At 43.8% G+C, this 12308-nt stretch overlaps 2 protein-coding genes across 8 annotated transcripts; both read right to left on the bottom strand.

The window, feature by feature from the left end:
* Positions 1-3176: 3176 nt before the first annotated feature.
* Positions 3177-7170, bottom strand: LOC115666495 (nuclear intron maturase 2, mitochondrial-like). 5 transcript variants are annotated; one of them, XR_004003909.2, is made up of 3 exons: positions 6813-7170; positions 3712-6555; positions 3177-3645 (listed from the first exon to the last, which is right to left on the bottom strand). XR_004003909.2 is itself a non-coding variant. In XM_030588209.2 (2 exons), exon 2 carries the CDS (start codon positions 6325-6327, stop codon positions 4129-4131), a length of 2199 nt encoding a protein of 732 aa, XP_030444069.1. In that variant the 5' UTR covers positions 6328-6555; positions 6813-7170; the 3' UTR covers positions 3177-4128. The 5 variants fall into 5 exon arrangements, 2 of the variants coding, with proteins under 2 accessions (XP_030444069.1, XP_056162636.1); XR_008815407.1 differs by having other exon boundaries at positions 3177-3636; XR_008815408.1 differs by having other exon boundaries at positions 3177-3618.
* A 1354-nt stretch (positions 7171-8524) lies between these two features.
* On the bottom strand, positions 8525-11988 carry LOC115662157 (mediator of RNA polymerase II transcription subunit 22b-like). Of its 3 annotated transcripts, none has more exons than XM_030584341.2 (4): positions 11799-11988; positions 10462-10629; positions 9626-9691; positions 8525-8900 (listed from the first exon to the last, which is right to left on the bottom strand). In XM_030584341.2, the coding sequence occupies exons 2-4, from the start codon at positions 10624-10626 to the stop codon at positions 8661-8663; spliced, it is 471 nt and encodes a 156-aa protein (XP_030440201.1). In that variant the 5' UTR covers positions 10627-10629; positions 11799-11988; the 3' UTR covers positions 8525-8660. The 3 variants fall into 3 exon arrangements, with proteins under 3 accessions (XP_030440201.1, XP_030440203.1, XP_056162561.1); XM_030584343.2 differs by having other exon boundaries at positions 10462-10631; positions 11807-11988; XM_056306586.1 differs by lacking the exon at positions 11799-11988 and adding an exon at positions 11254-11788.
* Positions 11989-12308: the final 320 nt, after the last annotated feature.

Below are 12308 nucleotides of genomic sequence, written 5' to 3'. Positions count from 1 at the left end.
CAAGCGAATGTCGAAGAAATATTACCTAGATATTACTGGAAAGCTGGTTGGAATGAATCATCGTGTAAAAGAGACAAACCCATAGGCAGCGGAGGTGTACGTTCGTTTCAAACTGTCCCTTCTTTCCCGAGTCTACGTTCCTTGCAGAGGCCTGTGAAAATGGGGAACAGGAGAAACGTCACTCTGCAATAACAGCTTATTACTGACCAACACGGACGAGAATGTCCGAAGCTCAATTCTTCCGAACGAAGGCACTGACGTCACAAAATATATTCTCCGGTGTCATAAAGTTTTGATTGTCCTAGAAATGTCGTCAGTCCAGGAAATCGAACGTTTGCTCGGAAGCTCCATTTGCTGCGGTACTGGAACCAAAATCATCGTTATGACTCGCAGTGGTTGAACAGATGGATGAGGATCAAGCTCCCCTACTTTTTAACAAGCACGCTTTCCCTGGGCAGCCTCCAGACGACCGCTATGAGAAGAGCAAGATCACATGGCTGAGGAAATTACAGATTTGTTTAAATAATCACCTCGGAACTAGAATTAGAGAAGCCTGTATGTAGTTGTTATGTGGCGGAGTCCCCTATATAACCAGTCCGACCAATATTTCCGACAGCTTCTTTGAGAAAGGCCTAAAACCTCATTGCTACCAATCCAACCCAATTACACTAAGCACTTTACATTACCTAGTCCTAGCCAACAAAAGAATTGACGGGAAATCAGACATTAAGCACGCTGATTTAAGTTACTAGAGCCCACTGGAGAATGCCCGGACCAGCTCATTTAAACTAAATTTTAGGCTGTGTTCGTTTCCGGAAAAATATTTTTCCGGAAAACATTTTTCGCGTTTTCCGGTGTTCGGGGGCGGAAAATGTGGGAAATCATTTTCCTTCCCCACCCCCAAATCCTTCATTGTTTTGAGGAAAATTGCCCATGGGAGGGAAAATCATTTTCCTTCCTCTTTTCACAAAGAGGAAATCATTTTCCCCCAAAGTGAAGGCAAAATTGCCCATGGGAGGGAAAATGTTTTCTGTGGGAGAGGAAGTTGATCGCCGGTCATCGCCATCGGCCGCCGGTTGCCGCCGCCGCCGCCGGTCGTCGCCACCGGCCGCGTGGTCGCCCGCCGCCCGGCCGCCGGTCGCCGCCACCGCCGGCATTCGACGGTCGCCACCGCTGATCGACGGCCACCGGCGAGCGACGCCGATCGCCGCCACCGGTCCGGGCGGCCACCGCTCGATCGTCGACGGCCGTCGGCCGCCTGGCCACCGCTTGGTTGCTCGGCGCCGGCCACCGGCCGTTAGTCGCTGGTCTCACCGCCGCGCCGGCCGCTGACACCGCCTCCGGTTGTTTGCCGCCGGCCACTGCTTATCGGCTGGCCGGCTGCCGGCCGGCTGGCTTGGCTGCTTGGTCCACCGCTGATCGCCGCCCGTCGCCACTGCCGCTACCGACCGCCGCTCGCCGGCTGACCGCCGCGGTTGCCGATCGCCGCCGCCGGTCGCCGAATGCCGCCGGATCGGCGGTCGCCGAACACCAAAAAATATTTTCCGAAACTTTTTTAGATTTTAGCCAAATACCAGAAAATTGTGTTCCAGAAAAATATTTTTCAGGAAAATGACTTTTGGGAAAATATTTTCCAAAAGGAGAATATTTTCCGCCAAACGAACGGAGCCTTAGTCATGGAGTTCTATCACAGATTCAAACCATATACCTTAAGGCGGGCTAATGCAAAGGCATGGAAATTTACATCCACCAAAATCCCTGCAGGTCCAAACATAAAGTCGCCGCCAAAGTGAGCAACTAGTTCAAGGTTGGCCTGCCTCGAGACTCGAAACAACAGAAAATTGTGAACACTGCCAATATATGCATTCAACAACATCATATCCAAGCAAGGACAAATCTAATGTACGCAACTAGGCTAGAGTATCTTAGTGGATTCTGAAAAGGTTCTACTGTGATGCAAAATAAGGTTGGTGTCAATAACCCTCAAACCACAGTCGCTCCCAGGAGAAAGAAAAAGTATGGAAATCTGGGAGAGCATCCAGACACAAAAGTACCTAAGGTGATGGAGAACTATAGCAACAACCTTCGAAGACTTGCAAAAGGCATGCCAAATGGAGATTTAGTTTTAGATGATAATCCGACTTATTTTCTTTATTAGATTAATAACTTTCCTTTTCTTTCCTGACCCTTCTTCCAAGGTCTCCCAAACGCTCATCAATTTCTGTCACACTTATCAGCCAACTTAAACCCACAGTACTGTTCACAGCCCTATAACAGTACTTCCAAATCTAATTCAAGCAAATCAGATTGGCCCACATCAATTTTTTATCAGAGCAAGATTCAACACATGACAACACCATCCAGAAAAACCTTTTCGTGGAAAAATCACTGAGGAGCAGAGTGATGAAATTTTATTGAAGATATTGGAAGAACTTGGACATTTGACAATCGATTGAGTTCGGTTGAAAGTCAAATTTGTCAAGGCAATCATGTCAACATATTCTGGAAGCAGTGAAGAGGTCCCCGAAGAAGGTGAAAATCAAAATAATGAACATCCTCTGGATGCATCCCAAAGCCATGTTGATCAAGGACAGAGCTTGTCGAGCTCCTTTGCTTGATTGGACCAAATGAGCGAGCCATAGAACGAGCTAAGCCAACTGTCCTGCTGCTGATTTGGCCCTGCGCTAATTCAGGAGCTTCTTCTTTAGTCTAGGATTCTAAATAAAAATCAACTCAAAATAAGCGGCTGGGCGAGAACAAGAAGCGGTCATCGTCCGGAGGCCGGTAGCTCTACTAAGCGAAGAACCACTTGCTGCCTTTTCTTGGTGAATAACATGTGCAGGTAGACTAGGAGAGGAGAAGCAAGCTACCCTCGCCTACCTCCCATCTATATCTATAGGCGGGGATAATACTCAAAAAGACATCTATACAACATCACCAGCTTTGTCCGATTGGCTGGCTACCATAGAAGATGTTTCCCCATCTGCTTTTTGAAGTCATCATATGCTTTTTTCCTGCAGAAATTGTGCATTTACAGACTAAGCTCTAAAAAATCAAATCTGAAGAGCATCCACTGCTTCAATGGATCATCTTCATGATCACAATTTTTATTGATCAATAACAAAGTAAATATACCAGTCCTAAGAAATGATAATCACATCATAACCAACCAAATGCTATTGAAATTCCGTCTTTCTTCCATATTCAAATCAGTATCTCTAAGAACATGAAATTTACAAGCTAAATCACTTGATCAGTAAAGCCATAATTCAAGAACAATATCAAACCATCACACAAAGCAGTACTTCTTTAAATCTGTATACAACTTTACACTTAATATTTGAGAAAAAATGCATCCAATTAGAAGCTTCCTTGACCAGCAAGACATGAATAGAAAGGGTTGAAACCAACCTGTCCAACCAATTTAAGCATCACTACTAGGTTAATATGAAGAATGAAAACTACAGTAGAGAAGTCACTGATAGTGATGAGATGTTAGGCTGGAACTTCAACTGAACTTGTGTGCATCCATCGGCGCCCAAGCTTACCACTTACCTGAAGAAGATGGCTCTGTTGCCTGCTGCTAAAGAATCAGAGAGCTTGAAGGTGGAGTCTTCTCTGGAAAAGTTGCATTGGCTTTCAAAACTGCATTAATTAGCAAATAGGTATAAAAAAGAGGATGCACTAATGGGGTGAGAGACAAGGAATTACCTCCACTATGTTCTCCCGGTCAAAGAGCGCCAGTGGGGAGCACCAAAAGAAAAATTTTCAGAATTACTCTGGCCAAACAGATAATTAACAAATGCTCTTCATGACCGGAGACGATCAAGGAAATGGAAAAGGCCTCATAAAGTCCATATGATGAAAACCATTCCTGAGAAAGAAGAAAAAACACTGACATCTTCCATCGGCAGCATTAATTGTCGCTCCGATTCCATTTCATGGCCCAAGATTTTTCTTTTCCTAAAAGTAGGACTATACACGATACCACATCCCTTTGCATTTTACAATAATACTGCAGAAGTCATCTAAGTTTCTCTACTAGCAAAGTCATCTCTCTTTTACTACTCAGTTGAAAGCTAGACGTCTGAAAAGGGAAAAATTCTTATCGCAAAGAGAGAACATGTTTCACCCTTGTGCCACATAAAGTCGTTCATCATCTTGCTCTTCTTTGCAATCATCACCCTTCTTTTCAAGATTCGATCCCAAAAGTAACTGTCTACTTTCGATACCATTGTCGCTGCTACTGTGCAAGGACAGCTGATCCATTCGGACAGTATTCCTCTTGTAGTTCCAAACGAGCATTGAAATGTACTCCTGAGGGCACACAAGACCTTGTTCTCGAATGCAACTCCTTTGCTCTTCCAAAGTCTTCGAGTCATCAAGCCTTATGTATTCCATTAATGCCTTCTCATGATCAGGTCTCCAATTACAAGGGAAAGGAGAATAATCAGTTTCAGGAACAAGAGACATTCTAGTATACTGGAGACCGTCAATAGACTCAGCAAGACCCATCCTCAGCAAATTATGGTAGTCGGGAGACTGTCCTTTCTTTTCCTTTAATGGACGACTCAGGTTTCTTGCACCAATCTTGTACACCTTAGCTCGCGAACGGAGTTTGTACTTGGCAGCATATAGCTTTGCAAGAGAACCCCTAATTATGTATGAACAGAAGTTCACAATTTTCTTACGGTTGTCAGCATACCGATACCACTCAACCATTGTGGACAAAAACTTGTTCATTTGCGCATTTGTGTGAGCCTGCGTGGCATGGAACATTCTGAAACAAGGTTGCGGATCAGGATCTCTGTCACCCTTGATAAAATTCAACTTCCTGAACTGCCTGATACATTGCTTCAAGCTCGCTGTCACTGACAAAAGGGTGCCCACACCCTTCTCACTAATTATCTTTCCCCCAGTCGCAGTGTAACGTAAAGTTGGATAAACAACCCTCCGGCACAAGACATGATCAAGGAACATTATGCCCTTCGTGATGTGCTCAATAGGGAGGCTCTCATTGTCAAGCTTAAGCATATATTTCTGATCACAAAATTCTATCAATTGCTTTCTCAATGTTGCCGCATCCGCTCTTGGGCCCCGAACACCGATCAAAATGTGACCACCAAATCGCACGTAGTCCATCTTCCGAGTTTTATCAGGCCCGCTTGTCGGAACAAACTCTGGCCAAGATGTATTCCCATGCTCTGCTTCCCCTTCTGGGCTATTCCATATAACGTCACTTTTAGATGGACGGTAAAATTCCTTTATCTTACTCTCCATCCAACGGTCTAACTCATCGAGGCATATATTAGCCAAAAGTGGGCTAAGAATTCCACAATGTCCCCAATTAGGAAGCTTCCCCGCCTCCTCGGGTGCAAACCCGAAAAATGTATCTAACCAGTAAGGGTCGGGCTTTGGTTCATCTTCTGCTAACACCCTCTTCTTTTGATACTTCCGCTTCTTCTTTTTCTTCTGTTCACCATCATCAGGCTTACTCGTTATGACTGGTGTTATTAACGCTGCCTTCACCAAATCAACTATCTTCTTATCTCTAACATCCCTCATCAAAGAACCTATAACTAACCCAACCTTCATCCCATCCAATATGGTACTCAAATCCCCCTTTATATACCACAAATACCCTGCAAAATTCCTCCTAATCACCCTCAACACCGTATGCGCATTCCTCCCGGGCCTAAAAGCAAATGACTTCTGTGAAAACCTGGCTTCATAAATTGGCTCCAAAATCATTAGCAAAACCTCCTGCACGATCTTATCCTGAAATGGGGTCGGCTGTGTGGTAGTCAAGATAGCCTTAATCTTCCTCTTTGACAACGACTGATACTCCGTCTTATCCCTCGGTGACTTAATGAAAAACTCCAACCTAGAACCCCATCTAAACCTATTATCAAGAACAGCATTTCTCAGCGCCAACAAGTCCTCCAGCTCAGCTCTCTGGATTGAACTCTTAGGCACATAGGAACCAGTCTCATCGATGCACGCCTTCTGATATGCCAACACCCATAACTCGAACCTTCTGAGATAAGAACTCAAATTGGTAGCAATTCTATCAGGTTCTTTGAAGTTCTCGATCCACATTTGTGAACAAACAGACACCCCATCTTCTTTTATCAAATTGGCGGGGTCATCCGGATCAGGCCCGCGACGGTGCATCGGAGTAAACGAGAAAAACCGAAACAAAAAAAAACCACCATCTCTCGAACCCAAAGGACCACGATGAGAGCCAAAAACATCCCTACTAGTAGTGATGGTAACACGCGAGTCCTTGAGAAATTGCCGAGTCAACAAAGATATGCCGCGACGCATTTCAAATTAAACTTATCACACTGGAATTATTCTTGCGCCATCGACTCCCAAGAAACCACCAAGAACAAGAGCAAAGGAGGCATCCAATGGAAGTAAAAAATCGCTTCTTGAGCGTGAAAAATAAAGAACCCGTCACAAGAAATCAATCGCCGGCCCGTGAATAATCTCTACTGCAGCAATCTCTAAACCGTGATCATAGGAACCCTATCTGAGCCGATTGTACCAATGCTGCAACCGAAGAAAGAGTTGAAATCAGCTCAAACAATCCGAAACGCATAAAACAGAGGACACCAATTTTCAGAACAAACCCACGTCATCGCACATTACCAATGTTCACTTGCTCGCACAAGGACATCGAACAGCTCTTAAACTACAGAAGAATATACCGAATGAAAGAACCTTTGGCAAAAAAAAACTCCGTGCGATAAGCTGAGACAGAACAACACGAGCAGCGGAGAGCCTATCGAAGGACCGGTTCCACTCACCATTCAATCCCGCGGTGTCGGAGTAGACAAGCAGAGAGCATCAACGGAAGGGAGCTCCAACACATAATAAGCATTCACTCTCCCCGAGGGAAAACCGAACAGAAAGCATCGCTATCCAGAACTCACGCACGTCTTCCCGCAGAGAGGAACAAAGAAGAAGAAGAAGAAGAAGAAGAAGAAGAGGCAAAGGGAAGAGACGGGAAGGAGGAGGGGCGGTGCCGACGGGGCGGGAACGGAACGGCGAAGGGCGGTTGATCGCCGGCGAGACTGAGGGGCGGTGGAAGGAGCGAGGGTTGTGTTTGTGTTGAAGGGGAGTTTTTCGGTTTTGCCGTTTTGAGCTTTGGGAGTGTCGTTCCGGAAGTGTTCTGGGTCAGGGGCATGGAGGACAAGGACTCCCCGTTTCGCTCCAAAACGACACCCACATGTTTGGACATCTTTCGGGTTTTGAGACAAGGTTTCCTTTTAAGCTGGATTTTAAGCAAATCTTTTCTTTTCTTTTCTTTTTCTTTCGTATTGGATAGCAAATTGCTTATATTCTGATGAAAAAGAGCTGCGCGAGCTTTTCTTTTCTATATAAAATAGATAAATAGATGCTAGGAATAGGCGATTGGTATCGATGATTATTGAGTTTTCACGCCCGTGATAAAAACATTAGTTTGAGCAAGAATTATCGTCATTTTTGAACAAGGCCATTGTCACTGTCCCACCACAGTGCTAATAGAAGTAGAGTCGATATTATCCTACACCATTGTACGATGGAAACGAAGACACGGACAAACCAAATAATAGTTGAAAGATCCATGCATCGCATGTGTTCACAATTTTCTTCGTCGAATTTTCATTTACTAATGCAATGTGGTAGAACTATTTAACACGTATAAAAGTTTTGTTTAATGTTACACCAAATATTTTATATATAATCAACGGAGCAACAAAAACTTATGGCTAATGTCCATTGAGGCCAGATCTAGATCAGACCTGAGTATAAAGAGGTGGGTCCCAAGTCCTTCAAGGCCGGGCTTGACACCCCGATGTTCATGCTAGAGTCAATGGCGGCCATGCTCGACTACTCGGATCCTGCACCCAAATCACCGACACTCGAGCCTAGTCAATCAAGATTGGGCACCGGTCCCTAGCGCCCGTGCTCAAGTTCCAAACGATTGGACTCGAGAAACCCGACTCCTCCAATTGGAACCTCAGCAGGTGGTTGGAGTCCCCGTGGTCGGGGCCTAGTCTTTGACCGAGGCGGGGTCCTCAACACCCAGATTCCGGACCCTAGCGGCTAGCCCTAGGTCCCTCAAGGCTTGACCCAAGACCTCAGCGACCCATGCCCGAGTTTTCAACCATCGTGCCTAAGTATCCAGGACCTCGATGGCCGAACCCAGGTCTAATAAAATGAGATGAGCCTTAACTTTATCAATTCAAAATCAAGGTATTCAATTACTTCAAAAGTTTAGTTAATGAATGACTCTATTTGTATTTTCTACCAAATTACTAGATCCTTGCCGGTAGACTGCGATAAACATATACACGCATCGTGAATAGTGCATGCCTCTTTAGGAAAACAAAAATTTTCCGTTCCAAACAACGAAGAATAATTCCCAATTCATTTTCAAATTTCGATCAAACACCGAAAAATATTGCTATTTCCTTAAAAAATGACTTTTTCAAAAAAAAATTTCAGAAGTGTCAAAATTCCCGCACAGTAAACAGAGCATATAATTAAAAACTAAAATTAAAGAATACCAAGAAGCTCGATATAATGTACATAGCTGTTGTTAGCTTCGAGATAAGTAACAAGTCCAAATAATCCCAGAAATCAATACACAAGATCACGGCCATGCTCCACTAAGATTCTGTGGGATGAGTCGTCCTCTGCGACGAAGAGTAGTAATGAGATTCAAGCTCTTTGAGACTGGCAGCTGCCTCCTCGGCAATTCTAGACAATGTTCGATCCGATTTTTCAGCTTGTTGGTTGAACTCAACGATTCTCTGTTCGACATGGTCATTCAGAGATGCGAATCCCGAAAATATGGCAGTCTGCTTCAGCTCCGATACCAATTTCAGCAGCGAATCAGCTGCTTGAACCTGTTTTTGGTACATGCATCAGATGGAGGAGGAGACGAATACATTAGCACAGAGAAGCTGCTTCTTTGATAAGCTTCAGAAAGTAAAGAAGATCAATCCAGGGTTAACATTTCTGATGCGTTGCGAGTAGATGCTCCCACCGCTTAATAACATTCCTTGAAAAGTTTTTAGTCCTTAACCGCACACATCACCTATTCAAGTAACTAATCTCAAGGTTATGCCACTTATTTTCCCTCAAGTTCATTTAAACTATAGAAAGATGCTGTCGCCACTTCATCATATTCCTTGAAAAGTTAATAATCCTAAGCCACCTGCATCGCCGATTCGAGTAACTAATTTTGGAGTGACCACTTGTGTTCCCTCAAGTTCATTTAAACTATACAGAAAATCCAGATTGTGAGGGTTGTTTCGCATTATGGTTATTGCTTATTGCTAATACATGTGTGGCGAATGCAATCTCTGAGATAATGAAATGCCTATTATCATGAAAGAGAAATTCTACATCCATTTTCTAGAAGTCTCACAGCTCTGCAATTGTGAGTCTCTCATGGATTCAGCAGAGATATACTAAATTGACACGCAGCAAGAATATATATATGTGTGTGTGTGTGCGCGCGCGCGCGAACATGAACTGCTTTTTGGGTTAATGAGCACATTCAACTTCTTTTGTAGGTTACAATAACTAAATGGCCAAACCTCACTTCAGATTGAAGTCCAAATCTTACCATTCTTGCTGCGCGCATCTCCATCATGAAAGCTTCTTGTGAGTTTCTGACCGGAGGGTCATTCACCTGCCGTAAGTGAGAATACTGAGTCAATATCATGATGGATGCTCTTCACATATCAAACCCTTCCCAGTTTGTAAATTTCAAATCTAAGATGAAAGTACAGAACAACTGTTCTTTTATTTTTTTATAAGAGTAATATCTATTCGTATGTTATGTGTAAAAAAAAAAATCTCTCGGAGTGTACATGCTACTTGAATCACTAGGGTGGGAAAGACAGACTTTACTTTTATCATCTATTTGATCTAAGCTCATATTTTCGAAAGCATCAATACCAGGAGGTAAGCATCCACATTTTGAATATTATCCATACTTTATCAGTTTGTATTCCCTCACCATGACATCTTGAAAATTTCTGATTAGGTCTCCATTCTTCACTATTAAAAGGTCCATCACAAAAACCTTCAAAGATCTCAAACAGATTTCTTTCCATTTGGAAAATAAAAACACTTTCACTCCATTGATGAAGAACGAGATCACGGAAACATTTACTCTTTCCCAATTTCCACAGCTTACAAGAGCTTAAGCAACCTTCCCTCTTATCTATCGATATAACCTCACGATACCTTAGTCCAGTATCAAGTCGATACATTTAAAGCAGATGTAGACCTCACACTACATGGTAGTCAATAAGTGACAAAGAGACAGTTTATTGATGTTCAATCTAACCTCACACAAGCGAAAAGGACAGATAATCTTAACCATTGTTATGATTAATACTGAGAAAGGGATAAAGATTTCCAGACTCGAAGGGGCAAGGAGGAAAGAATACACACTCTGGCGACTTTCACAAGCTGACTGAAATTGTCGACAATGTGGCCAATGTCGGTTTCAACTCTCTGTAAGAGCGCCCTCTGCTTCTGGACAGCTGCAGCTGCTGCAGCAGCCGTGGGCCCACTCCCACTACCTAGTCCTGCTCCTGCCCCCCCTCCTCTGTTCATTATCTACATATGCAAGTTAACACACACTTGATCTTCAGCCAGAAGGCAATACAGTTCTGTACATGTAAGTTTACAGACACTTTATCACTAATTTGCTAGTTTACGGTTATGAAAAGCAATATATTGCGACGGTGGACCAAGCTACGCCATATAGGTGTTTTCCTCAAGGGAAAAGAGAAAAGGATCGTGAGACATTTGCTACCCCATGTCAAATTGTTCGGTCAAATTTGCAAGGGAAGGGCCAACATGTCAACAACTGCAAACATTGTCCATCCAATTAATCTAGCTAGAATAAGAAGCAGTCCAATCTAGAAACCAACAGAAATGCCAAAATCAAGTCATGGTAATTACTGAAAAAACAAAGGGCAAGAGAAAGCAAGATAGAGAACTTCAACCATGTCCATAAACTGAAAAAACTATATCAAATTCTTAAATAAAAGATATTGCAATGCAAATTACAACTAATAAACATCAAGTCACCGCAAACTAAAAGTAAATCTTGAACTCCCAAGATGAATATAAACCCGAAAGCCACAGATATTGAAGCTAAAGTCAGACAGCGAGCTGCCTCGGCAAAGCAATTACACGCAAGAAAAATCAACATGTGATAAGAAAAGGCCACAAAACCGATCGTCTGATTCGACGAAGATAGCAGAAACAGCAAACAAATCGAATCTCGCCTCGCCGTACACAGCTTTCGACAAGGAATTCAGCATTCGCGACGCGAAAAGCCCCCCGGAGAAAACTCCCCACATAGTCTCGGAGAAATGCTCCCACAACCTGCTTTTAGGGTTATTCTTGGCGCGCTGCATCTGAAGGAAAGCATCCTACACATCAAGTCCATTTTTCTTTTTCCTGATCTCAACACTCGCTCTCGCTCATCAGGTCGAGATACTATGAAAATGAACGTCGTCACGGTTCCGTTCGATGCCTTCTTGCCCCCTTCTACCACACACCAATTTCAACAGTCCCTGCCGATACGCCACTGAAAACCCTAACGAAAATGAAGCTGGAAGCCCGAAGAAAACCAAAGCTCCGCTCCATTTCTCGGCCGCGCGCGTCACTGGCAGTACGAGATTTCTCCTGGGGGTTTTCGGCGATCGGAGCCCCTTGATTGCGACATGCTGAGCTTGGTGTAGAGAGAGAGAGAGAGAGAGAGAGAGAGAACGGACCTGTCGTCGTCGGCGGCGGCGGCGGCGGCGGCGGCGGCGGCGGCGAGAGGTTCGTCGTTTAAGGGACCGGAGGCGAGCAGCGGAGGGCGACGGTGCGCAGGAAGGTTGGACGGCTGCGATGCGAATAGTGAGCCAAATCGTGGAGGTCGTTCTAGAGGACTAATGTTTTATGAGGCAAGTAATCTAAAAAACAATACATAAATTTTACTTATGGAGTAAATCTACTCGCTAGTGGTGAAAATGGCGCCCCTTATTTCACTGAAAACTTTACGATAAAGAGAAATATTTTTTATGAAAATTATTTCCAACGGAAGCGATTAGCTTTCATTTGTTTAGCAGTGTTTAGAGAAGGTGATTTCCTTTCTGCCAAAATGAAAAGTCGTTTCCCTCATATAAATTCGTTATTTTCGGTTCGTGGAAAACATTTTTTCGTAAATCGTGTAGTTTTCTGTCATCCAAACATTAGAAAATCGGAAAACGGTCCTTCGAAGAAACGGACCGTGACATAAA

Source organism: Syzygium oleosum, unplaced genomic scaffold (genome assembly GCF_021117445.2).
Source record: "Syzygium oleosum isolate NSW1041296 unplaced genomic scaffold, Sole_v2.1 Sole_v2.46, whole genome shotgun sequence".
Lineage (NCBI taxonomy): Eukaryota > Viridiplantae > Streptophyta > Magnoliopsida > Myrtales > Myrtaceae > Syzygium > Syzygium oleosum.
The sequence above is the reverse complement of the archived record's forward strand: the minus strand, read 5'-3'. Positions and strand labels throughout refer to the sequence as shown.